The sequence below is a fragment of the Rhea americana genome, unplaced genomic scaffold (assembly GCF_003343005.1).
Source record: "Rhea americana isolate MKP2758 unplaced genomic scaffold, rheAme1 scaffold_12, whole genome shotgun sequence".
NCBI classification, from domain to species: Eukaryota; Metazoa; Chordata; class Aves; order Rheiformes; family Rheidae; genus Rhea; species Rhea americana.
Genome location: NW_028185261.1, coordinates 1,384,136 through 1,409,898, shown reverse-complemented (window position 1 = coordinate 1,409,898; position 25,763 = coordinate 1,384,136). Strand labels below are relative to the sequence as shown.

The 25,763-nt window shown below is 36.3% G+C and overlaps 1 protein-coding gene across 3 annotated transcripts in view; it reads left to right on the top strand.

Annotated features, from left to right (window-relative positions):
• The window catches only part of GULP1 (GULP PTB domain containing engulfment adaptor 1), a 91,549-nt gene that overhangs the window by 26,447 nt on the left and 39,339 nt on the right, over positions 1-25,763 (top strand). For all 3 annotated transcript variants that reach the window (XM_085321701.1, XM_085321711.1, XM_085321718.1), the window contains 2 exons: positions 5,643-5,718; positions 15,177-15,238. In XM_085321701.1, the coding sequence (XP_085177827.1) occupies positions 5,691-5,718; positions 15,177-15,238 (90 nt within the window). In that variant the 5' untranslated portion in view covers positions 5,643-5,690. The remainder of the gene's footprint in view (positions 1-5,642; positions 5,719-15,176; positions 15,239-25,763) is intronic.

Here is a 25,763-nt window from a genome sequence, read left to right as displayed (position 1 = left end):
AGTTTTGCATTTGTAATGAATTGAAACAGGCCTCTTGAGCTTCTGGTAGCAAGTGTGTAGAGCAGTCTTGTGTGACCTACTAAGCATGTGTATGCAATGGTGTATCTAATGCACTTCTCAAGTCTGGTAAAATATGCTTGGGTAGGATAGGATAAAGTGCTGTCTTTGGTTAAACTGTGTTGTACCTCCAGAACAGATCTGCTAAATGCAGAAATACACTTTGCTGTAGGCCAGAGCTAAACTGAGCTGTTTCTAAAATTCTTCTGTATTTGGAGATTATCTTTGGAATACTTAMGTCTGCTGCCTTTTCTTCAGTGCTGCTTACTACACTGTGATTGTGAAAATGTGATGAATGCAGTGAAGTTCTGGAAGGTTAGCAGGAATTTGCTATTGTTTGGCAAATCAGTGAATTCAAATGCTGTTTTTCTGCAAAGGAAATAATAGAGGATTTGAAAATAATCTGTCAGTAACAAAGCCAGTAGTTTCTCCAGGTTGTGTATGCAGGATATCAACTCTTATAAAGGGAGAAAGGATGGCAGCAACATAGAAGTAACCCTGGCTCACTGCTAGGCCATGTCCGTCTTGATAACTGTCTATATCCATCCAAGCATGGACTATGTCTAAAGGTTTGGAAATGTGCTTATACTCTAAGTCAAAGAGCTCAAGCATCTGTTCCAGGTATATTTTGCTTCTGAGAGCTGTTGTGTTCATGTGATTATGGTGGACCCATCACTGAATCCACTGTGTTGTTTTTGAAAGCAAAGTACTAACAAAGCTCCTCTGGCTTTCCGCTTCATGTCTGAAAGTGATGGGAAAAGCAACAATTTTGTTCAACTTCATATAGATAGGAGTCTMACAGTATCAAATATTGACGTTGTATGTGAATGAGCAAGATATTTGCTATCTGTCTGTCCCTGGGTTCATACAAAAGTGACAGTTCCTTGTTAGAGGAGCTGGATAAAGCTTTTTTACTGGCTCTAAGCAGCTGATATCTGTAAATTCTTGTAAAGCAAAAACTTGACTGAGAAGATTGCGGTCCTTCTTCATGTTTCACTAGACATTGGTGCCTGTGGATTTGAGGAAAAAGGACGCTCTTGTGTCTTGTTATGATTAYGTTATTGTAGTGAACAAAATAAAGTATTGACTTTTATTGCAAAATACAGGAAATTTGGGAAGGAAGGAATATTCCTGTTTTATTTAAAACTACTTTGTACACTGGAAACAGTTTGTTCTAAAAGTAACATATTTCACTAATATATCTCAACATAATTATTCATAAGCAAAACAAAAAATCATTGCTTAGAAATATACATAAAAAAAACACATTGCTTGTTTCATTAGTTTGCTTAATGCTTTATAATGCAGATTTAGAGAGCTACATGTTTGTGAAACCTATGAATTTTGCATTTCTGTTTTTTCTTAATAGAATTGTGYGGTTAACAGCTGGTCTGAAGATTTATTGTTGTTTGCAGCCCCATTAAACAAATTTTCTTTAGAGTTACACACTGAGTATTTAAATTCTGGGATTTATTTCTTGCTCCTATAAAACCAAACTTACTACTATTCTTTCTGAGGAATTATTCTTGTTACCAGAGGTCTGTTGTGTGCATCTGTCACCTGTTCTTCTCTTGGTATTTTCTTTTTGACAAGTACCTGAGTACCTGGGAAAAAAACAAGGGTTTTTTCCATTGCTGCTTAAAAACTTAACTTAAGACACCAATAATCTCGTTACCTTGAATGGAACTGCTTGCCTACCAAGCACTAAGTATGGCTGCATGGGATTGCAGGTTCAGGTCTGCACTGAATTTTGTTCATTGACATGCCAACATCTTTTTCTTTTGACTCTAATGTTTCAGAGGAGAAAGGATTGCAGCTAGATGTTATTTCAGTTATTTGTCATGCAGAAGGAGAGTTCATGATACCATGTTCATCTGGTTTTATATATTGTTCCATGTAGTTGTCTTTTTCATTCATTTTGTCATGTGTCATCTCAGGACAATATTTATAATGAAGTTTTGGTCTAACTCAGGAAAAGTTTTCAAGCTGTTACCATATTTCAAAATTCCTCATCTTACCTTCAAAAGTAACTTATAAACCTATGAGTCATTTCAAATCAATGAATAACATTCTAAAATACTGCAGCCCTTTTGAAAACAGGATTTGAGATAATCTATGTTTCATTCTTTAAGAAAGTATGTTCAAAAGCAACAGTATGTTTGAAAGGCTGGATTCTAGGAGTTTAAAAAAAGTCTTTGGTTCTTTCAAAGCTAAGCTAAATTTGGGTTAGTGCGGAAACACTGTGTATCCAGGGAGAAGTGGCAGGATTGACTGTTTTGGAAGAATTAGTTGCAGAGTGAAGAAGGTATTGAAGAAAAAAAACAGTTTGGCTCAGGTGATCCTTATAACCTGTGGCATATGAGGGGATGCGCTGTATGGGGAGGAAGCCTCAAACATATCCTGAGGAATGCTCAATTACTACAAGCAGGTAGGAGACAAATGAGACCAGTTAGGTTTGGTGGTTTCCATCCCTTTCATAAATACACCCTTGCTCATCTGAGACAGCACTAAATTTAGAAAACGCATCAAAACACAAAACTGATGGAGCCCACAGGCATTTGCAGATGTCTATCTAAAGATGTTTGGAAGCTTCAGTATTGTTTCTGCAGCCGGGAAGGATTGTGATTGCTTATGTTTGAGGCTGGAAGGCTGCCGCTTTCCTTCCTTTTGTTCTGCTTCCTTTGCAGAATAGAGCATAGAAGACCACAACAGACACTATAATTAGTGGTGAAAAGTAATTGCAGAGGTGACTATTTCAGCACCCACAGCACCAGTCACCGAATCTACCAGGTTCCTCCCAGCTCTTGCTRTTTTGTTGGCAGCAGTTTCTTCCTTACTTGGACGAGCATCTCAACCATTAAAAGTGAGGGGTTGATGAAAGTGAAGACAAAAGGAAAAGGAGATAAATACATTTGCTTTTGCCTGTTACTGTTCATTTCCTATGGTAGTTTATACACTCAACTTCCCGTGCCATGTGATTAGCATTCAGACTGACACCTCCCTGCCCAGACTCTGTCTTAGGGGGTTTGGCTGTTCTCCTATGAACTTACTTTCTAAGCTCTCTGGTCTTCTTCCTGCCTCAAAGTAAATAACCTCAAGTAACCCAAAGTTTCCTTAAATTTTCACCTGTTCAAAATCTTTGCACTTTGGCAACTAATCGCTTTGATTTCACGTGCAAGTTTACCTTTCCAAACAGGGTTTGATTTTTCTGGAGAAAGCTGAAGAAATCTGCTAGTAGTAAGGAAGAAAACATTCTTTGCATAGGTGTGTCTTCCTACATGATGAGCAATGTACTATTTTGGTCCACATTTCCTAATGCTTTTCATAGTTAACACTGCTTTAGCCTTTCTGAACAGATGACTTGATAGAATGWTCACCCTATGCTGACAGCGCTTCTGCAGTGAGTCCCCTGCACCGTAGTGGAGTCTTGTTCCTTTCGATTTCATTACAAGCTTATAACGCTGTTCTGCAGTTTAGTTTCTTTCAGCAGCTTTGATTATTAATTATTTGTAAAGCATTGGGAGAAACTGAATTGGATTCTATTAGAAAACCTGTCTTGCATCTACAATCAGAGAACAGCATGTTTTTATTTGGCTTGTTTGTCTGCTGGTACGTTGTTAGCAAAGATGCATTTAACCAATGCTTTGCTCTTTTCCCAGTCGAAAACTTGCTATTGCTGGTTCTCATGATCTGATACCAGTGTATTGCCCAATACACAGCTTTAGGGATTCTGGAGAGAGCTCAAACCTTATCCCTTTCCACTTATGTTTGAAATAAGCATTGTAGTATTTTAAAATGTGCGGGACTCCTGCTCACAAAACTAAGTGTACACAGTTTTTCACTGGAAGGTGGAGATAATCTGCAAGTCGTAAGTTCTTGCTGTTGTGTGATTTTAAAACCAATCTGTCATCTGTTGTCTGAGGTCCTCACCAGACAASCAGCAGTACAGTGTCTCTAAAATCCTTAATATTTAAAAGCAAATAAACTTTTTTGAAATCTGTCTTTTGAAATATGAACATTTGTGCAGCACTTAACCACCTGCTTTTCATGCCTCTGAGAGGTTCATGGAGTTGTTTATATTGAAGTTTGAGTAAATACTCAAGTGTATTTTAAAAACATGTATGTTGTTAATCATTTCTCTTGCTTTTTAATAACATCTCGTGTGATTAGTTCACTGCTTAAGTGTTAATACATTAAAAATTCCTGATTGTTGCCTAAGCCATTTCTGTATTTTTTTTTGATTGACAGAAATGTATTAAAGTAAAYGTAGGTTTGTTGCACATATAGGATAATACATTGCCAATTAGGTAGACAATGATTATTGCCTCATTCTCAGAGAAGAGAAGTCTTGCCAAACCTGTGATAATTTGAAAATAAGAGTTTAGATTACCCACAGAGTAATTACCCACAGATTCCAATCTAAAAGATATAGCTAACTACATAGAAATTGGAATATAATTTCTTAATAGATATTGAATGTATTTATTTGAAAAAGAGTCCAAGAATCATTAAAAAGTGTTCATAAATTTGCAATAAATATGGAATTAGAGGAATTTGGCCATCCGGAATTTGCTGTTTGAAATGTTAGCTTAACTTCTGTTTCTGTTAAAAGCAAGTATAATAATCTAGGTGATTTTAGAGTTAATTTGATACCAAGTGCTTTGATTTTCTTTTTCTCATGCTCAGTCTTTGGACTGGATTACTATGAGAGGGAAGCTTTTGACTAGAGGATCTGAACTGAATGGAGGGAGGTGGTGGGATTATCTTTTAAGTATGACAGGGAAAAAAGGAAAAWTTTGACTGAATTACAAAATAGAATTGTTTTGGACTTTGTGGGTTTTTTTCTGCAAAATATTAAAAGAAAATTCTAATATGTTGTGAATTTAAAATCGAGATAAGAATTTGAAGGAATATTTTTGTGTGTGTAAGAAGAAAATACAGAATATATTACAAATTCTGTTATCCTATAAACACATGCAACAGTGTAGCAGGTTGAACTTGGAAGAGTCAAATAYAGCTATCAGATGAGGTAGATACCAGTAAGGCTTTCAAGTTCCGACATAATTGGAGCAAGAAGGTTGTCGCACTGATTGAAGGAAATTTTTTCAGTATCGAATCCCCTGTATGAGTAAGAAATTCTGTATTGTGCTTTTTTTCGATAGTCAAGCTCATATGAAGGTRGAAGCATAGCCTAAAGTAAGCTGGCAGCCTAAATGGCACAAAACAGGGCAGTGAATATGTGGACCAAATGTTTTTATGGACCCCCATATTCAGCATTCATTATAAAGTTCATGCATAATACTTGTCTTCATGTATACATGTAAGACCATCTGCTTGTCTCAAAAATCTCAGTGGAAAGAGCTTCACAGAAAGCTGGAAAATGTCCTCCTATATTAAGGATCCTAACTCACTCAGACCTTTTCAAAACTGCAATTTCTTCCTCAACAAAGCATACTCCATTTTATTTCTCTGAATTACTTCAGAATCATTAAAATCACTTGCATTTCTTTTAATATGAGGAAAATCTGCTAATTCCAAATATAATAATGGACTTTTCTGGCTTTTTTGTATRTGTTGTTCTGCAGGTTAAAGTGGGGAAGAAAAACACAAACATATTTGGATATATTTGCAACATGAATCGTGCTTTTAGCAGGAAGAAAGGTAAGTAATCCCTCTCCCCAGATGTTCTTGCTGGATACTTTTAGAACTTCTAAGGATTTAATTTCTGCGTTTATTATATACATTCATTGGGTCATATTTTTGGAGAAGCTGTTCTAGAAAGCATGCTTTAATATTCTGAGTATCTCATACMACAGAATATTTCTTAGCTTTAGGAATCTATTTGGAGCTCGCAGCAACCTGCAGTGTACCCTTTCTAAAAGTRTTACAAACCACTAAATATTCAGAGATAAGTATATTGCCCTTTCAGCTTGCTTATCCTCTTTTCATGATCTGTTTGTGATTAAATACAACTTTTAGACAGGAAAATACTCAGTACCTGTCCAAAGAATGATAGCCTTTCTACTGATTAATTAGAAGTTGTTTGAACTACCAATTTACATATATTATGGAGCATTTTCTGTTGTAGAAATATTATGATTCAAGAACTGTAAAAAAAAATATACATTTTATTTTCTGTTTCTTGATGAGTAGATGCAGGTTAATCCAAAGCTACTTTAATAGGGTTATCKTCTATGAATCTCCTTCATTCCTCTATTAAAAATAAATTTGAGAGCAATTTTATGAGTGTTCCTGCTGCTTCATTGAGCATGACAAAACTTGTGAAAACATGCATCTATCACAGTAGTAGGAGCTTCTGTTTCATGATCCAGTTTTGGCTCATGGGTGCTGATGAGTCAGCTTAATTTTTCTTTTAAAGTCTGGTGTGGTAGGTGATCACTTTGAAATTTTTTTTAATCTCTTCAAATACCGTTGAAGATTGTAGTGCAAGAAGTAATCAGTTCTGTTAGTCTTAAGGTACATTTATATCTTGATAATCCCAGTCTTTGATTTAGTTTAGGCAGTTTAGGGATTTTAATGTAATTGTTGTAAGAGATCTTTGCTATGTTTTCTCATTTTTAGCATACTGTTCTATGAATATGGACGACTTAAATATTTGTTCTTACGTGCTTGTGCATACATGTCATGTGTATACACAAACTAGAAAGCACTAATGTGTTTTATTTTTAGTGAATAAAGGTTCATCTCTCAGTTAAATTTGGCACATTTTGCTAATTTTTGGCATTAGTATTGGAGCTGGTTCATGTAAGTAAACAAAAATGAGCTAGCATTTGTTGGTTTTGTTTCATAAGGAAYGTAAAAGAAATCTAGTTTCTTTTAGATAGAGACTTATCTAAATACGGAATGACTGTAATCCAAACCTAGGAGTAAAAAAGCAACACTTTTTCTCAAAACAGTGTTAAAAATGTAGGAACATATATCCACTTTGGACTAAATTTAGTCCTGAAATAGATGTGAAACCACTAGATTTTGTTGATGTTGTAGAGGATGCAAATCCCGGCTAAATTCGGTTCATACTTTATTGTACCCCAGTGGTCCTGCTTCATCCCAAAGTAGATGTCAACCTTARCTTTCTTATGGCACAATGTTCAATGCCAAAGCTGTTTTTATATGAGGGAATCTGAATTTTCTAATTTTTTCCCATAAAATAGGAGTTCATAAGGTAGGTAATTCCTGACAGACTGTAAACTCATGAAATGTATTCATAATGTTAAAAAGACTGTATTAAAGAAAGAGCCCATCATAAAAAGATTCAGAAATTACTTTTCTGTGTAAWGGCTTTGAGTCTCGTTTATGGTAATAAAGACAATGCATTTAATAAGTAGGATCTGACAAAGCAGAAGAAAGCAATAAAAGGTTATAAGATGTAGTTTTATATGTATGCATTGTATGTAAAGTGATCTTTAAATTAATTGTAGACTTGAGATATATTCCATAGATCAGAGTGGTTGAGGTTGGAAAGGACCTGTGGAGATCTAGTCCAAAGCCACTGCTCAAGCATGGTCACGTAGAACATACTGCCTAGGAGCATGTCCAGACAGCTTTTGAATGACTCCAAGAATGGAAACTGTGCAGCCTCTCTGGGCAGCCTGTTGCGCTCTTCGACCACTCTCGCAGTGAAGTGCTTTTTTGAGTTCAAGTGAAATTTCGTGTGTTTGTGCCCATTGCCTCTCATCATGTCGCAAAAGCGTGAAGAGTCTGGCTCCATCGTCTTGACACCCTCCCTTCAGTTACTTATTCGCATTGGTAAGACTTCCCCCTTCCTCCAGCCTTCTCTTCTCCAGGCTGCATAATCGCAGCTCTCAGCGTTTCTTCATATGAGAGCTGCTCCAGTGCCGTAATTATTTAATAGCCCTCTGCTGGGCGCTCTGCAGTAGCTCCCTGTGTGTCTTGTGTTGGTGAGCCCGGAACTGGAYGCAGCCCAGGGCTGAGTAGATGGGAAGGTTTATCGTCTTCCCCCGACCTGCTGGCAGCGCCCTTCCTGGTGCAGCCCGGGATACCGTTGGCTGTCTTTGCTCCGAGGACCGTTACTGGCTTGCGATCGACTTGTTCACCAGGGCTTTCCCCTGCAGAGCTACTTTCTCGCAGGTATGCTCCAAGCACTTACTGGTGCGTGAAGTTATTTCTCCCTGAGCACAGGATTCTGCACTTGCCCTTGTTGAACTTCATGAGGTCTCTCTCTGCCCAACTCTTCAGCTTATCCAGGTCTCTCTGAATGGCAGCACAGCCCTCCGGTGTATCAGCCACCTCTGTTTATCATCAGCAGACTTCCTGAGGGTGTACTTTGACCTTTCATCCTGGTCACTGATGAATGTGTTGAACAAGACTGGCCCCAGTACTGACCCTTGGGGGACACTACTAGCTAACTTCTAATTAGACTCTGTGCCACTGATCACAACCCTCTGAGCTCTGCCTTTCAGCCAGTTGTCTATCCACCTCACTGTCTACTCATCTAACCYGCRCTTCCTGAGCTTACCTATTGAGGATGTTAGGGGAGGCAGAGTTGAAAGTGCTGAAGTCAAGGTATTCAATGTCCTCTGCTCTTCCCTCATCTACCCAKCCAGTCATTCCATCACAGAAGGCTATCAGATTGGTTAAGCGTGATTTCCCCTTGGTGACTCCATGCTGACTACTCCTGATCACCTTCTTTTCCTCCATATGTCTGGAGATGACATCCAGAATGAGYGGTTTCATCACCTTTCCAGGGATAGAGGTGAGGCTGACTGGCCTATAGTTGCCTGGATCCTCCTCCTTGCCCTTTCTGAAGGCTGGAGTGACACTGGCTTTCTTCCAGTTCTCAGGCACCTCTCCTGTTCTCCATGAGCTTTCAGAGAGGATGGAGAGTGGCCTAGCCATGACGTCCACCAGCTCCGTCAGCACACATGGGTGCAGGYTGTCAGTGTCTGTGGACTTATGGGTGTCAAGTTTTTTTTAAATGATCTCTAACCTGATATATTATTTTGTGTGAGCATATGAGTTTGAAGCTGAAAAACATATATCCATCTGGAAGTGACAACTGAGAAAATCTGTCAGTGAAAGGTCAGCTGATGCTCTTTTCAGAGACCAACACTTTTTATAATTCAAATTCTTCAAATTTGTGTATTTACTGCTTTAATTTTTTTCATTCATTAAAATGAAAAATCATTGAAATAAATTTTGACTGTGTACTATACAACCATACCTTAATAGGAATCACAGTGACTACTTTGTTTTCCTGGGACTTCTGGTCGTATAAAACTATTGATTAAACTAGAGAAATATTTTGTGAAGTAARGTGTGTTAGAATATTAAAAGCCTGCTGCTTGTATAAGCATGGAAGTTAGATTTGCACATTGTAGTTTGAAATGGTTGCTGTTATCCTCCTTTTTTTTTCCAATTTGCATTTTAAAAAACATTTTCAATCTTACTGAAGCTTTTTCATTTTACTATTTTAATGTAGAAAAATTAAAACAAACGTCAATTAGCTTTTTTTCCAGTTACTGAAACTRAATCAATTTTCCCAGTTGTGTTCCTTTTCCTTTGTCTTTGCTCAGCCAAACCGGCTCATATGGTATTCTTACTTTGGCAATTTGATAGTCTTCAAAAACTTGCCGTTTTGATTCTTGACAAGCTTCATTCTCTCTTTGCCRAATTTCTTTATACTGGAATATTTGAATAACTGACTTCTAAATCAAATAGTGGAGTTGTGAATACTTGCTGTTGAAAACTTGTGAAAATAGAGTTGCTTAAGTTATATTAGACAAATGATCTCTTACTTGATTTCTTCAACTCATTGCTTTTAGTAGCGGTACAATGTAGCTTTTCTAGTAGCGAGAAGATGTAAGAGGTACAGGCTGAATTGCTCAAAATTTGTTTTCTTTTTAGGAAGCCATGTTTGTTMAGAGTTTATAACACCAACAGTTAAGTGCAAAAATAAATTTCCTCATCACTGATAACTTGCATTAATATGTTTTGTTCTTTCTTTTATTTCTTGTTAAATATTGTCCTAAATATTAGCATCCTTGTCTTAAAATATGCAGTGTAAAATGCATAGATTTTGCAGTGAGTGTTACTCCTTGAGGAAATGCAAATGATAGTCTTTTTTTGGTATTTTGTAACTATTCACACCTGGTGTTGCTTATAMCATTTTTTTGTTATGTTAATAAGCAGCTATTTAAAACCATTCATAAAGTCCTGAATATTTTGAGAGAAGGACACAGGCTAAACATTCTGGAGAAACCCACTCTGTTCTAGGAAGATAAGGCTTCCAGTGTTGGCTAAGAATGAGTATGTGTCTCCAAGGCACATTTTATGCTTTAAAAAAAAAMCCATTTTTGCACCATATATATTTCTTGGTATCGGCCTGTACATTTTTGGGTTATTAACCTCTGTTATTAAACACAGATTGTGCTGAGTCTCTAGTTTATTCCTATAGAAGGTGATTTTAGAAGAATATTGGTAGATGTATGATTGTTAATAATAATAATGATTGTTAATAATCCAAATGGAAATTCTAGTACCAAACGTTAAATCTAATTTTGTTTAAGGTATCAGTATTGCTTGTAGTCAAGAAAACACTTCGCATAAGATAGAATAGGTTTTTTGACTAGCAAAAGTGTGGTTTGTGAGGTATGTTTTTTTTTAACAGTAAAGAATACCTTCATACTWAAAAAAAAAAAAAAAAAACACTTTTTAAAAAAAATCTGGTGTAAGTGAAATAGAGTGTATGTAAACACACTGAAAAAATAAGCTTTTTGATCATTAATAGATGTAGCACTGATCTTGTAGGATTTTCTTCTTTAGGAGACTAAGCTGATTCTTGTAAGATMTTTTCATATAAAGAAAATTTTGTAAAACGTGAGAAAGACTGAAAGATTCCAAAATCTCTTCTATTAGTGAGGAAAATGTCTGTTGTCAAAGGGATTTTGCTTCAGTAGGGAATAAAAAGGTTTAGTTCTTCTGGAATTGATTGCATTTTCACTGTAACACTCAAAGGGTWTTCAGATAGGAGTCTTATGTTCTCTCTGTGTCAAGTGTAATGGCCACTCAGACTTATGATTTGATAAATCCTTTGAGARCAGGGTTAAGTAGATCTTACACCTGTCACATGTATAATAAGTGTGGGGTTTGGGGAAGCTTGCTTGATGTTGCCCTATTAAGCAAGGTTTCACTATTTGGAAAAAATAGTTCAACTATACCTCTCTACTACATTAGTTCTATAATATTTAAGGGCAATAAGTAACGTGGAGAGGAAGGTATTTCAAAGAGGGAACAACTCTTCAGCACTGTTACTGCTTTTCTTTTTGCTACAGACAATGGCCAGTTGTGGCTGTTCTTTAAGATAATGTCGTCATTCATAATTTAAAGTGCAGCACACTTCTGGATCCTTGTTTTATGTGCATGTTCCATGAACATGGCCCCTTACCCTACTCAACCACCAGTCAGGCTTCTGCAGTGACTCAAACCRGTGCTTCCTGGTGCAAGGAGCACTTGGCATGAAATGTACATTGTAAAAGGACTTTTTCGTTATAATGGAAAAGAGCTGGCATGATCCAGAGGGACCAAGAAGGGACTGAGATCTCAATTGAGTTAAGCATCTTACCATGAAGGTGCCCAGCCTCTCCCCTCCTTGCAATCCGTCTCTAAAACCATGCATCTTCAAAATGTTAATTTTATGCACTTCTACTAGTCTTAGTYGATGAGTGCACGTAGGCAGAGAGCAAAACCTGAGAAGCCTTTCACCCACATAGAGTTCTCTTGAAAATTAGGTTGGATGCTGTTTTACTATAGGGAAGCTCGGTCTGAACTGCATATTTAGCATGTGGTGTATTTGAGAAGGTGTTGCACGTAAGTTAAAGGATTACTGACTCTCTTAAGTGGGGCTGTGGCTTACCATGTGCACTTGAATTCTCAGCACTGTTCCCTTTTCCCTCTTTTCTCTCTCACATTGGCAGTAGGTTTGGGGAAAGCCCACCGCATGGCTCATGGGTTGGCCTCCTAGAAATTCTCATTCAGGCTGTGATCCTACTTGTTTCTATCGTCTTTAGATGGTTCAGATTCATAATTTTCAAAAAATATCCGGGCAGTTCTTTGAACTTTCATGCGGATATTAAGTGCAAGGCAACATAAGTTAAGAGCTTCAGACAAGGTGTAAAATAGCTATGGTTTTTGAGGTATGATAGCACAAGTYGCTTCACTTTCTACTTTTATCATGTTAGATGCATGCATTTGTCAGTTTTGTTTTATTTAGGCTTTTAAGGCTCYTTTTAAGGACTTACTGTATTACTTATTTGTGAAGTCTAGATTTTCCTGCTATATAACCAATAAAATAATAATGTGGACTGTGTTTTTTCATTGTGTTTTGTAGTAGGGTTTCATTTTTTGTTTATTGCTTCAGAATGAATAATTTAGTAAACCATGAAAACTCATTTAAAATTGACTTTAGAAGTAAGGGGTAAAATAAATAGCAAGCCATGTTTAGCTCACCTATTTAAAGAATACCTTTTTAATGGGTTTTCTTTTTTCATAGTTTTTAGGATGGTTTGCAAAACCTGTTCTGAAATCTGGTGTTTTTCAATTGCTGTTGAATCAAACTACCTCAAAACAGTATTTCAAACAGTTGTTGAAAAATAATGACATGAGTCCAAAATCAGAGCTTATAATTCAGCAGGAGACACTCATAACAAGAATTTACTAGTATCTGCATTGTTTTGCAAGTCTTTACTATGAATGTGAATTTTGCCTCTCACTGATTTTTGTTCAGTGTTAGAGATTTTTTCAAAAATACCACCATCCTTTTAATTGTTACCTGCTTTTAGCAAATAAGCTTCTAACATCAATGGAAAATTTAATCCTGTGTCACAGGATMTGCTGATTTGTATGTGCAAGTTGGAAATGCTGCTTGCTGACTCCAGGTTTTAATCAATGGCATGAGTCTTCAAAGAGTCCTGACATCTTTTTGGTACCCCAGTGACTTACAGATTTCTTCCTCCTTATCAGCTGACAGCAACCACCCATATTTTCTTATCTCTTCTGAATTAGGGTGCCAAGATTCATGGGAACGCGTTTCTGACAGTGTTACTTTGTTACCACAATCTCTGTTGTGGCATTACGGTTTGAGGTTGGTAGGCAAGTGGATGGTTTCACAACAATRTGTGTAGTAAAGCTTTGTATCTAGTAATAATAGCAGAATGAAAACCAGCTGCTTAATTAACATCAGCCTTTCAGACTTGGTCCCCAAGTTAAATAGTATCTTTTTTCAACTTTGAACTTGTCCTGCTTGGGGATGGGAAGAAGGTACATGGAAACATTCAAACATTATTGGTACCTATCTACTCATTAATCTGGTTATAAAAATGATAAGGCCCTATTGTGCTGGTGCTAGTTAATGAAGTGATTGGGGGATTTTTTATTTTACTTTATTTTCTGAGACTCAAAATATTACTTTGGGGCACTTTTACTATTGAATTTTTACTACTAAAAATTCAGAAATATGCCAGTATCCTGCAGAAGCTAGTAAATTGTTGAGATATGAGAGACAGGGAATTTCAATGTTTTTGTCAGCAAGGTGCAGACATATTTCAGAGCTGAACTTTCCTCTGTGGAGGTCTTTGCTCTGCTGGAGTAAACATTATGGAACAGAGAGGATTCCTGCCTTAYGTGACTGCTTCTTCTGCATCTGGGTCTTTCAGTCAACCACAAAGACTACTTTGCTTGTCTGAYTTTCACTACTGCAGTGAATTGAAATATAATGCTTACAGTTATTTTTTGAGTTATCAGGCTTTATTTCAGTATTTCTAATTCACACTGACTGTCACTTTTTTCGTTCTGCATAACCTCAACTTTTGATATTGTACTCTGTACAGAGACTAGGCTTCAGTTCTGAATGTATTTTGGGGTACTAGTTCCATTCCTGGTTCCAATATTCCAGTCACAAGCCACAACCAGATAGGGGAAGAGCCACTTCAGTGCAAAAGCGTACTCATGGGTGCCTCTGAATGGAGGAATCATGCTTCCTTAATSAAGAAGTGGCAATATCACTCTTCAGTGATGGACCTGAACATTTTGTCATATAGAGTGAAATTTGCTTAAAGAAGAAAAATCTGCTCCAGCTTTGGAGTTTTGATCCTGTTACAGTCGTGACTGTGGTAACTACCTTGTTTTACAAGTTTTTTTRCTTCTCGTATGTTTCAAAATTTTCTTGTTCGTTTAATGTCAGTAAACTTTGCAGCTTTTRCTCTTGATAAGCCCAAAGAAATTAACTGAAGTTTATTCTTGTGCATGACTAGAGAAGAGTTAATTGCTCTATTGCAACTCCTATTAAAGGCAATATCCAAGGCTAGAATTTTCTTTTAAGCTATTATGTTACTTAATTCCATAACATTCCAGGTTTTGTGACTTTAATTCATGCCAATTAATACAGARGTCTCATGTTGAAAATACTACTCCCTATTGAATGTATGGAAAATAAAATACTCTCTTGTGTTGTAGAATTTCTCCTGCAGTTGGTAATACACTTCAGAACTTTGAGTCTTCATACATTTTAAAGCTTTTTCATTTGAAAGCATTTTTACAGGATTTCTGAACTACTGATACAAATAATATATTTTTAATGTTTAGAATTCCATCTTACATTATTCATTTTAAATGATCCTTAAAAAGGGAGGAAGATATAAACAGCGAATTCATGTTGCCATATAAAATGCACAGACGGAAAAGTAAGATGACAGTGTGGTCTTCTGAGATGTGAAAATTATTAAGGGAAAATATGCAAGTTTATTTAGAATACATAATGAAAGATTRTGTAAGATCTGAATTGCTGAATCATTTACTGCAATCTGAGTTTCTTCTGTTTAGGTATGGAAAGAATAGGGCTGTTTTTCTATTCATTTTCACTTTGATAATTTTTCAAAAATAATTTTGAAATTTACATGAAAGTTGCTTCATGTAAATGTTTGGGAAGTTGTAAGATACACTGCTTTTCCTTCCAGCCCCAATAACTACTTTGGACAGATAGTATCTGAATAAAATTAGGATGATTGATGCTTTTCAGATAGATGGTTATAGTTGTATTTAACARTTGGATAATCTATTCAGTGCTTCTTTTTGCTTTCCTGTAGACAAAACATGGATGCACACTCCTGAAGCCTTATCGAAGCATTATATTCCCTATAATGCGAAGGTAAGAAAATATGAAGTTCTCTTGTCCTCTTGCCTTTAGAACACAGTGCATTCCGTCTTAATTTTCATTTCAAAATTGCAGACATGAATTTGCTAAATGAAGTGGTGAGGAAAAGCTTACTAAGTAATGAATATTTTGCAGATGAAAAACTTGTTTCCTAAATGATAGCCAATTTACTCTATTTGAATTACTTTGTAGTTTTCTAGAAAGTATGCTTGAGCTCCTGTTCTGCTTGATGCTCTGTGGATGCCAACTGGATAGAAATTCTGAGTGCAAAGGAAAGTAGAATCGGGCTGCTTACAGTATCACAAGAATCAAAAGTAACAGCATGAACTACTTCTGAAAATAGCAAAGGCAATGAATGAAGGCCTTTGCTTGGTATACTGAAATGTCAAGTATTTGGAAATTTGGTAGAATCACAGAATGGTTGAGGTTGGAAGGGACCTCTGGAGATCATCTAGTCCAACCCCTCTGCTCAAGCRGGGTCACCTAGAGCATGTTGGACAGGATTGTGTCCAACCAAGTTTTGAATATCTCCAGAGACGGAGACTCCACAACCTCTCTGGGCAACGTGTTCCAGTGCTCTGTCACTCTCACGGTAAAGTAGTTCTCCCTTATATTCAGGTGGAGCTTCCTGAGTGATAATGCGATTTTTGCACAGTAAAATCAGAAGTCTTACTCTGATGCTTTCTCATCCCAGTTACAATACAGTTCTACAGTAGTGTTTTAGTCTAATGACATCTTTTCATAGGAGGTGCATATTCCTGAATTTAGAAACTTAAAAAATGCTCTACCTAAAAGGAGGAGGAAACAYGAACCAAGAGAACTCAGAGTGAACTGAGTAATTGGCAATTATTTGCCCATAGAGTGGAAGACTAGTTCAATAGGATTCCGCCCTGCTCCATTCTAGATAAAGCTCTCTGTATTCTATCTCATGATTGGTATTTTTTAAAATACAAAATAAAAAATTTGTTGACAGACTAGGACTTAGTTTCTTATATTGGTGTTCTTCACTGTTCTATTTGCAGTTTTCCTTTAGCTTAGCATTGCCACACCGAGCAAGCATTTGTAGTGGAAACTTGATCCTCATTCTGCTAGTTGCCACATGAACATGTTTTTATTTTTATGCTCTCAAAATGTATTTTTGGCCAAAGAATGTATTACTATTTAACTGCCTAACCTTGGCTTTTATATTGTAACTTTTAAGAGGGAGGAATATTTGCTGGAGTGGTTGTTCTTCTGTTATAACAGCAAGCTGAAGCTGTGATTCCTACTGATGCAGGTGCAGAGCAGTGTCAGTTGCTTTGTGTTCTTCAGAGACAGAAAAAGTAACTTCTCTCGTCTTTTTCCTCTCTCTTTTTCTTGAGTGCAAGTGGAGCATGTCTCATGAATAGGTGTGAGCACAGGCACTCAAAAACCTGTTAGAGTAAGGGAGATTAGCATCAACTAGTGTGGGAGAGGAGAAGGGGCGGGAAATTCCTATCTAAAGGAAGTCTGTTTCAGCTTTGTTACAAAGTCTTTCAATATGAAAAACATTTTTTTTTAATATATCTAGGCTAATGTATGCCCAATACTTTCTTAATTCTGCTACTGTTTAGTGTAGATTCTGACCTTCCAGGAATTCCTAGACCTTGCTGTTGCCTCAAGTTCTGTCTGAATACCCCCAAGAGGCTGCAATGTGCTGCAGGAGATGTTTAAGTAAGGGTTGCGCATTTTTTGCCTTTGGATCAGGATGGAAAATAATTATTCAGAACTATCAGGTATTTGATTCATTCTTCCAAAACAAGCAAAAAATTTCTCTGCTTTGCAACCAGAATGTGCAGGGTTTTGAGATGTCCACATGGGCTTTTTATTAAGATCTAGAATAAATTTGCACAGCTTTTTTTTGATGTTAGTTTTGTTATGTCTGCATATGCCAGCTAAGGAATCTACTGACTCTAAATGAGGTTTCCATCTCAGTTCTCATGTACTGCTTTCATCATATTTTGCAATATGTTTTAAGATGAGAGCACATATATATTAATACTTTAGTTGATTTTTATAGCGTTTTGATATATACCAGATTAACCAACTAATTCCACATACTGTAACTAGGTTGYGAAATGCCAATTAAAAACTCAGGACACATCTACAGAGCCAATATTTGTGAAGACTGATGTTTTTCAAATGTTCATAGATACTGCTGCACTCTAGCATTCTGGTGTTCTATTTGTGCAGCTTTTAAATTTGTTCAAATGAAAAGGCAACACCTTTCCATCTGACTTATTTAGCAATACTATTATGTGAGAAGAAGAATAAAAATGGACTCTCCAGAAAACCAAATCTGATAATACTTAGTGATAGAAAGCAATGTCAAAGGAGTTTTTTTACATGGATAACATAACTTGCTATATAGTTTTTTGCGTCAGAATTACTTTAGATGAAAAATGTGATAAATCTTCCTATTTGTAGGACACAAGAAGCATCTTTCTGAAGCTAATTTTTACTTCTGTGATKATCAGAAAATGAGTTTGCTGAAAACAACTAGAAAAGGTGTCTTGTTTACTTAATTCCTAAAGACTGTTTTTTTAAGAGTTAGTGGAAGCTTATTGGTAAAATGCACTTCGTGTGTTAGATGTCTTATAAAGACCAAACCTAGTCAAGTTAATTGGAAACCAGTGGAAGGCTGCAGCTTTCAGAATTGGCCTTCTTGGTACAAATTGGAAAGGACTTTTTAATACAGAATTGGTAACATCTTGTATTTAGGATGTGAATTGCCAGAATCATTTATGAAAACTCCATTTTATAAAACAACATGGGCAGAATTGTTTCTTCTGGAAGTACAATCCAGGATCTATGAGTCCCATTAAGAGTTCTCTTAAGCAAGAAAGAATTGTGAATCTTTCCTTTCCAGCGTACCCAGACTGCGTAGCCTTTGGTGTTCTGATGAAACACTGTTTCTGAAGATATTTAGCCTATAATTTTTCATGTAAGGTTTAAATGGATATATTTGGTATAATTTTGATGCTAGTAAGTAATTATAACTAATAATCAATTTAACAGTAATTTACATCTTAAATATAATTCATTTTTAATAATAAATAATTGATACTATTTTTATATAAGGTTGATTTTGTTTGGGGTTTTTTGGTTTTGCTGATACCTGTAGTCTTGGTCTTGTGGAAGGTGATAGTAATAAGCCTCTTCATGTTCCACTAAYCTCTAGAGGTGAGATCTTGGCCTACTGATGTGAGAATTTTGCTTTCAGATTCTTTGTGGTTCTGTATGTTTATAGAATATATTATTCCAGTTGAAAGTGTACATATCACAATTTTTTTCCCAAAAGATCATTTGTAACCTTGATAATGGTGACATTTTTTATCAAATATGGAGATACAGGGGTCATTTAGATATAATGGCATTTTTCATGGCCATTTTCATCTAACAAACTTTGTTACCAGGATGTAAGGTTTTTAAGAGAAATCAAAAATTCTGTCATTTTTTTGTAATGTTCCATAGGTAAGAACAGATATTTGTATCTTTTTCGTACTACAGGAAGAAARTTCTCTTTTGCCTTAAGTTAATTCTTAGATTTTTAGGCCACCCCCCCCCCCCAGCAAAAAGTAATCAACTGTGTCTTTATATCTGACTGCCTTCAAAATGGGCTGATTGGTGTTGCCAGATRACCGTTTTGCTGATCAGAGGTTCTGCAGCACAGCCTGGTGTTTGGGTTGGCACTAATATGCTACTGGATTGGTAGCTTTGACTTTATACTAAGCCTGAAAAACTGCTGTTGCGCGTCGTGTGATGACACACTAAACTCTGGCATGGCATGATCCTCTCACCACTCAGGACTAAAAAAAATTACAAAGGGTTTCAGAAAGTTCTGAAATGATACAAAACTGTGTAGTATAGTTCATATGATACTTTGTTTCTACTTTTTCCTGTCTGTGGGGTTAAGAGGAGCASTAGAGCACATGTGTTTTAGTGAAATATTTTTGGTGGCTTGTGGTAAAGATACTGATTTCTTAGTTTGAGATGGATGTGGGATAACAGAATATTGGTTATATTTTTGTAGTATGTTCTAAACTACAACTAAAAGACAAAACAGTAGCTTTTGAWCTAGTCTCCAGAGCGCTCATCTTCTGTGTAGACCTCAGATTGTGCTTAGGATCCCTTGCTCCTTTCAGAAACTACGTTTTAATTCGTGTCTAAATAATTCAGTTACAAGTATGAAACAGGTTTACAATGCAAATAAGAAATGGAACCTATAATTTTGTGGGAGGAAGAAAAATATAGAAAAATAGAAAGTAGAAAAAAAATACCAATTAATGATAGTGTTTGCAATGTAGGCAGTTAATCTCTCAGATTATTTCTGATTAATTCACTATTAAGTCAAACTTGCTATAGTGAAGCAGGATAGGATAGAGCCCCTTCAAAGTAGTCTGGGTTCTTTCTTGGTGGTACTTAGTGAATTGTACAAACTTCCAGGGGTTAGTCATTTAGCAGCATCGCTTGTTTGCAGGCATTGCATGTCACATATCAGTGCTGTAGCAGTAAGCYACAGGTGAGAGGCCTCCTGTTTTCCATCTGTTATTTGTCTAGGGGGAAGTTTTATGCAACAGTTCTTTGCACTCACTTGGTTTGTGAGCTTTTCTCTAGCATTCAAGTTTTAAATACTTGCAAGACAGATTCCCAGCCTTTGTGGGCAACCAGTTCTACACCATTAGGTAGTGGAAGACAACAGTGGGATCCCTTGTTTCATAGCCTTGTTGTCTTCRAGTTGAACTAACATGGCTCCCTCAGCCTTTACTCATACACCTTATGCTCAGAAGGGGCATTCAGCACAGGATTAGACTTTATGCAGATAGGACATTTGTGGTTAATGAGACAGAGGTATGCTAAGGGTATGTTTCAAGTATTTGTAAGRCAGACAGACTGCCGGTACATTCATGCTTTTCCACAGAGATCTTGGAAGTGGTTCATGGAGTTTTTTTAATATATTGTCTTAYACTGAAGTCATGGAACTGTAGTAGATGAAAATGCTATCAGGTGGCCGTGTTTGAGTGTCACTCATTTACTCCTTAGATACACCTTCTCTTTGCTATTACTACTTTTCAGTTCAGATAAGTAAAGCATTGCTGTTCTCTCTATCCCTTCTTTTCTTTAACCACAACATACCAACTTTGTTTAAATATTTTCATAGAGCTTCCAACTTGTGCAGTTTTGGGGTTACAGTTATTTTTGTGTTGTCACTGTTTTTTTTTTTCCCTCTGCTCCATAGAGTTTCTCCCTCTTTATCTTCCATAGATGCATAGTTAATCTGATTTTACTTGATTCTCCTAGACGAATCTTCTCTGAAATTTCTGAAGGTGTTCTGTGAAACAGTAACTAGGGAAGATAGTACTGGTGTTATCTACTTAAGACTAGCAATACATTTAATGTAGTAGATGTTTTTAGGAAGTAATTTTTAGGAGCTAGGAAAAAGAGAGGTAGTTTTATAAAACACGGACATTTTCTTGGCCACTTTGGTCAAAATACCATTACTAATTCATGTCAATATAGCATTTTTAAGCACATTCTTGTATATTATTCATGTGACTAAACATTTTTCCCTGTTGAAGCTGTTTTGTGAAGAAAATGTAAGCTTATTTTTTCTGTTGTAATGGTCTTCAGTATAGGAMCTGCAGTTTAAGAAACAGAATAATTCACACTTCATGTTCTGGTCTCCTTTGGTATGCTGAAGTACATATATCTGTGCTGTAGTGACTATCTCTTGTGTAGGATTTATGTTTTAAAGTACTTGTTTGCATACCAAGGTAGATGTAATACTAGAATTTAAAGGACAGATGACCATCTGTGATAATAGCACTTAAAGTTCAGATTGTGTTCAATATTTTCATGATATAAAAGAAATATTGAAAGCACTATTAAATTTCCACRGTGCTATGGTTAAACTACTAGCTCTATGCTTTCGTGATTATTTTTCTAGGTGCATTGCTCTTTTTTAGTTTGATAATCAAGTGTTTCTATGAATCAAAAATTAAGAATATTTTAACCTGTAGTACTGATAAGATTCACAATGTATAGACAGAGGCACAACCACCTTAAAATAGACAATAACAGATTTCAGCCTCAGTTGTAGTCAGATGATCTGTCCTTTTCCAGGCAAATCAGAAATACCTCACAAGGGCTATGAATATGCTCCAGCAGGATGACATTAGTCAACAGCATGCTCATTTGAGTTCTCTTGCTAGTTTAGTTGTCCTAAAACTTCCAGGAGGTAACAGTGAATTTTACAGGAGGATTTGCAGAACTGGTGAATAGTAATGGAGGAGTGGAAGAGAGTCATTTGGTGCCATTGTTTAGGACCAGATTGGGTGAATGAAGACGGTGCCTTTGGATTACCCACAGACATCTGAAGTTGTAGTAAACAGAGCTGACAAACACTCTTGCAAGAAAGAAAAACAAAAAAAACCAATCTTTTCATATGTGCCAGAATTTGAAACAGATTATATTCACCTTGAAATACAGAGAATAAAGTTTGGAAGTGTGCTGGGTTTGACATTACTAGTGTTGATTTTCTCCACTTTATCCACTCTGAGCAAAAGATTCTTGCATGTGAGGGGTCATGTGCAGCACACATGAAGAAAGAATGCTGTCCAAAAATTCAAGTGTCCCAGTCACATCCAGGGAAATTATGATAAGGAATGGTTTTCCTCCAGAGATAACTTTGTTCACACTACTTTCTTGCCCTGCCTCTTAGCCTCTATTTTTTTCTTTCATGACAAATATTTCTGAAATTGTTGTACTTGCATATCAACTATTGGAAGTTCACTTGTACTTAAAAGGAAAACAGGTCTGCAGTGTGATATACTACTTATAGTAGCATCGCTATCATTGTGCACTGTTAAAATCTTCATCTTTTAAATCTCTTTCCCCATCCAAACTTCTAYGAGCTTTCCAGAATATATGCACATATATATGCATATAGATAGATAGATATAACCAGAACTTGCAGTTTCTTGGTCAGGGCTGGAGAACCCATAAGGGTTATTCATATTACTCTCCTGCTGCCTGCTTGCTTCCTCTGAGCAGTAATGTCCACAGCTTGCTCAAACCAGCAGTGAGCTGTTAACTCCAACTAATGAGCTGGTAGAGCAGAGCCAGTTTTTCCTCATCCAGTAGTCTGAGGAGGAAGCAAGTCTTGCATGTAGCTGAAGTTTATTCTGTTTCCCTGTGGCTAAAATCTCAGTAGTTCTTAGGATAGCTGATAATTGTCTATGCAATGGCAAAGCAGTGTACTCCCACTGGCCCTGTTATAATCTTTAGATTGTCTGATATTTTCAAGGCATGATATAGCTCAAGATGTGCTTCTGAAGTGCTGTGTAGTTTGATGGACTGAAGAAATACTGAATGTTTTTCTTGTACAGCTGCTATTTTCTATAGCGAGAGTTCTGACACGATAAGCTTTATTACCTTTTCTGCTTTTTTTCAGTATTCTATCCTGTTATCTTYCTCATATAGGTACTAACTGTATCTCTTAATGTTATTTTACTTTTAGGACTAGTCTTCTGGGGTTTGGGGGAGTTTTTTTTKKTTWWTTTTTTTTTCTTTCTGAGAACAGCTCTGCTGTCTGATTAGTTTTAAATATATTCTTGTTGTTTCATTTGAACAGCAGTCTTGCCTAGGAGAGAGGGATATGTTTCGAAGTGTGGCTACCAAGTGCAGCTCCCCAGTGGGAGAAAATCCAAGCATTTATGTACTCTGGCAAAGATCTGTAGAGAACCAAGAAGGCTGTTGGTGAGAGAGTTYCACTCCAGGGAGGAGAAGATAAGAAGGAGCGTAAAAGTATTTTATAGTCCATACTGTACTTTTCCTATTGAGTTGATGAAGAAGAGTCATATGCAAGGCTGAACAAAAAACACTGATGTCTTAAGATGTGATTAACAGGTTAGGCATTTGCTCATCTGTTTTCTGCAAAATTCAAAGCTGGTTCCACTTTTCTTTTTCATCATTCTATTTGTTTTTTTTTTTATTATAGACTCATTCTGATGTTATGAGAATTGGCTATATTTGTCTTTCATCAGTGAATCAGAATCTCTCCAACTTCTGCTGTTAGAAGGAGCTAATTTATCATATTTTGGCAGCAAGTATTCAGTAATTTTGCATTGCTTTTTTCCTTTCTTTATTGAGTGGATTTACTATATAGGGTTTTTTTTCTATATTTCTTATTTAAATCTGCAAAAAGAGARCTTTCAATGTTTAGGAATTTCAGAACCATGAAGTAGTGTGTCACAGTTTTAAGAGCTAGAAATGTCCTGACAAAAGAACAAACACTTTTATATTGTTAAAATATCCTATGCTGCTCTCTACTGGAAGAGTGAAAGTCCAAGAATTTTATCAATTGTAGGAGTAGTACTAGCTCAACTCTTAAGAACCATTTGGTTATTATACTATTATATAACAAACCCTTCCACAATGAATGTTTACCATCTTCATCGTACAGCCTTACTGGATTCCTGATAAATATTTATTTTTGTGTGTGCATGTGCATTTGATACATTTGGTACTCAAAAGGTCATGATGAAATAGCTATCTCCACATTTCATGTGGAGTGATGAATAAATTGCTCATTCTTTACAGAAGTTTGCAGAAGTTCAGAAGTGAAGAGCATTCTCTGTGTTAGGGATAATAGAAACAGAGGCTTTCATCCTTTCAAGGTTGTCATTAAAAGTCTGACAAATGTGTTTGTTTAGCTTAACTATTACAAGTAATTCTATAGTAACTGGTACTTAATATTAGGCAAAGTATGATGACTGGGCATATGAAATAAAAGGAGGATTACAGAGAACAGATGAAACAGCTAGCAATAAAAAGACACCAAATGGTTAATATCAGCTGTATGTTAAMACCCTACTGTACTGTCATTATTGTATTGTAATTAGAAAATAAATTGTCTTGATTTATTTTTGGCCAAAGTATTAATAGAATTTCAATCAGTCAAATATATTCAGAATATTTTCTCTCTATTGCTGTTTTTTATTTATTGTTTATTGCTCTATTCCATCTGAAAAACAAATGGGAAAGTTAGCCTATGAAGGTTAGGCAGGAAATTTAAGAAATGTAAGAAGCATTGTAATAACCAGTTATAACTAAACTTTGAGCTTACCTAGATAGAATTGCATCTAACAAAGATATAAGTTTCAAACTGCAAACAGTTCAACTCATGGCATGATTTCATCAACTCTGACTAATATTGACATCTATGCTTCAAATTTTTTTACGTTAGAGAGTACATCTTACTATATTTTCCCCATGCTGCATACTTTAAGTGTAAGCTCTGATTACACATCCAGATTGTGGAGTCCAATAAAAATTGCAGACCAATGTTAAATGTCAAAACCAAAACTCATCTGGAAAGCACTGCACTGCAAATGATTGGTAGAATTCTAGTTAGTTAATAAAAGCTCCRTAAGTACTCATATAACACTCATGATATTTCCATATACTTCAGGACTTTGTTTTAGGGGGATTTTCTCRTAACCTTTTCAGTAATCCCAATTTATATATGTTTTTTCAGGTTTTGTCAGATAGTCATTTAATCCTGTGCCTTAAGTATTTCATCTTTGTTTTTAGATAACTATTCCCTCTATAAATATCCTGTAAGTGGCAGGGATATACACTAAGAACACTAAACAAATGATGATTTCTAATTTTGAGTACATTATTAAGTTTTAAAATTCAGCAAAATTTAACAGGTGGTCCAGCTATGGCAGAAGCTTCATTTGATGCTTATGCATTTTTAGGCAGCAGAGTTAATCAATGGGAGATACAAGCCTTCAGAAAAACAGTATTTATATAAAATTGATGGTTGTAGAAAGATTGGTCTACTGCTTGGGTTTATTGGCTGCAGTGAAGAAGCTCGCTTTCATCTTTCTTTTTCRTCAGATCAGAGGGACACATCTGAGGAGGAAGGGGAGGGAAAATGATTTTATTGCTTTTTAGACATGTTTTGCTCTCTCAGCCTAGTTATCTGATTCATCTGGATGGAAGTAGGCAAATACAAAATTTACAGGAGTCTTATGCACTTCTGGAAAAGCGACTGGAGATGAGGCAGCATGCTCTGAGGCAACCAGAAGGGAACTGGACACAAATACAGGCCAAGTCTGGGTGCTAAGTTTATCATAACTTATATAGGGGTAAAATTGCTTATGTATTGGGAAATAACAAGCTGCATAGATAATGCTTCTGGAGCTGCAAGTTTCAAAAATATAGCAATATTAGGAAGCAAGTATGRATGGAAGGATGCTCAGCCATCTTCCCCCTTGCTGTAGACAGCAGTGCTCTCTGTTCATTTAAGCCTTGTGCRCATCTGCACTACCTGTATTTATGCGAGATCCCTCTACTGAACATAGTGTACTAATGCAACAAACCTGGCCTTGACACAAACTCTGCAGCAATTACATTTTTACCTCTCTTGTTGTGGCAAGTATGTGTTGTGTTAAACACTCATGTATGCAGGTATGTGGTATTACTAGTGTCC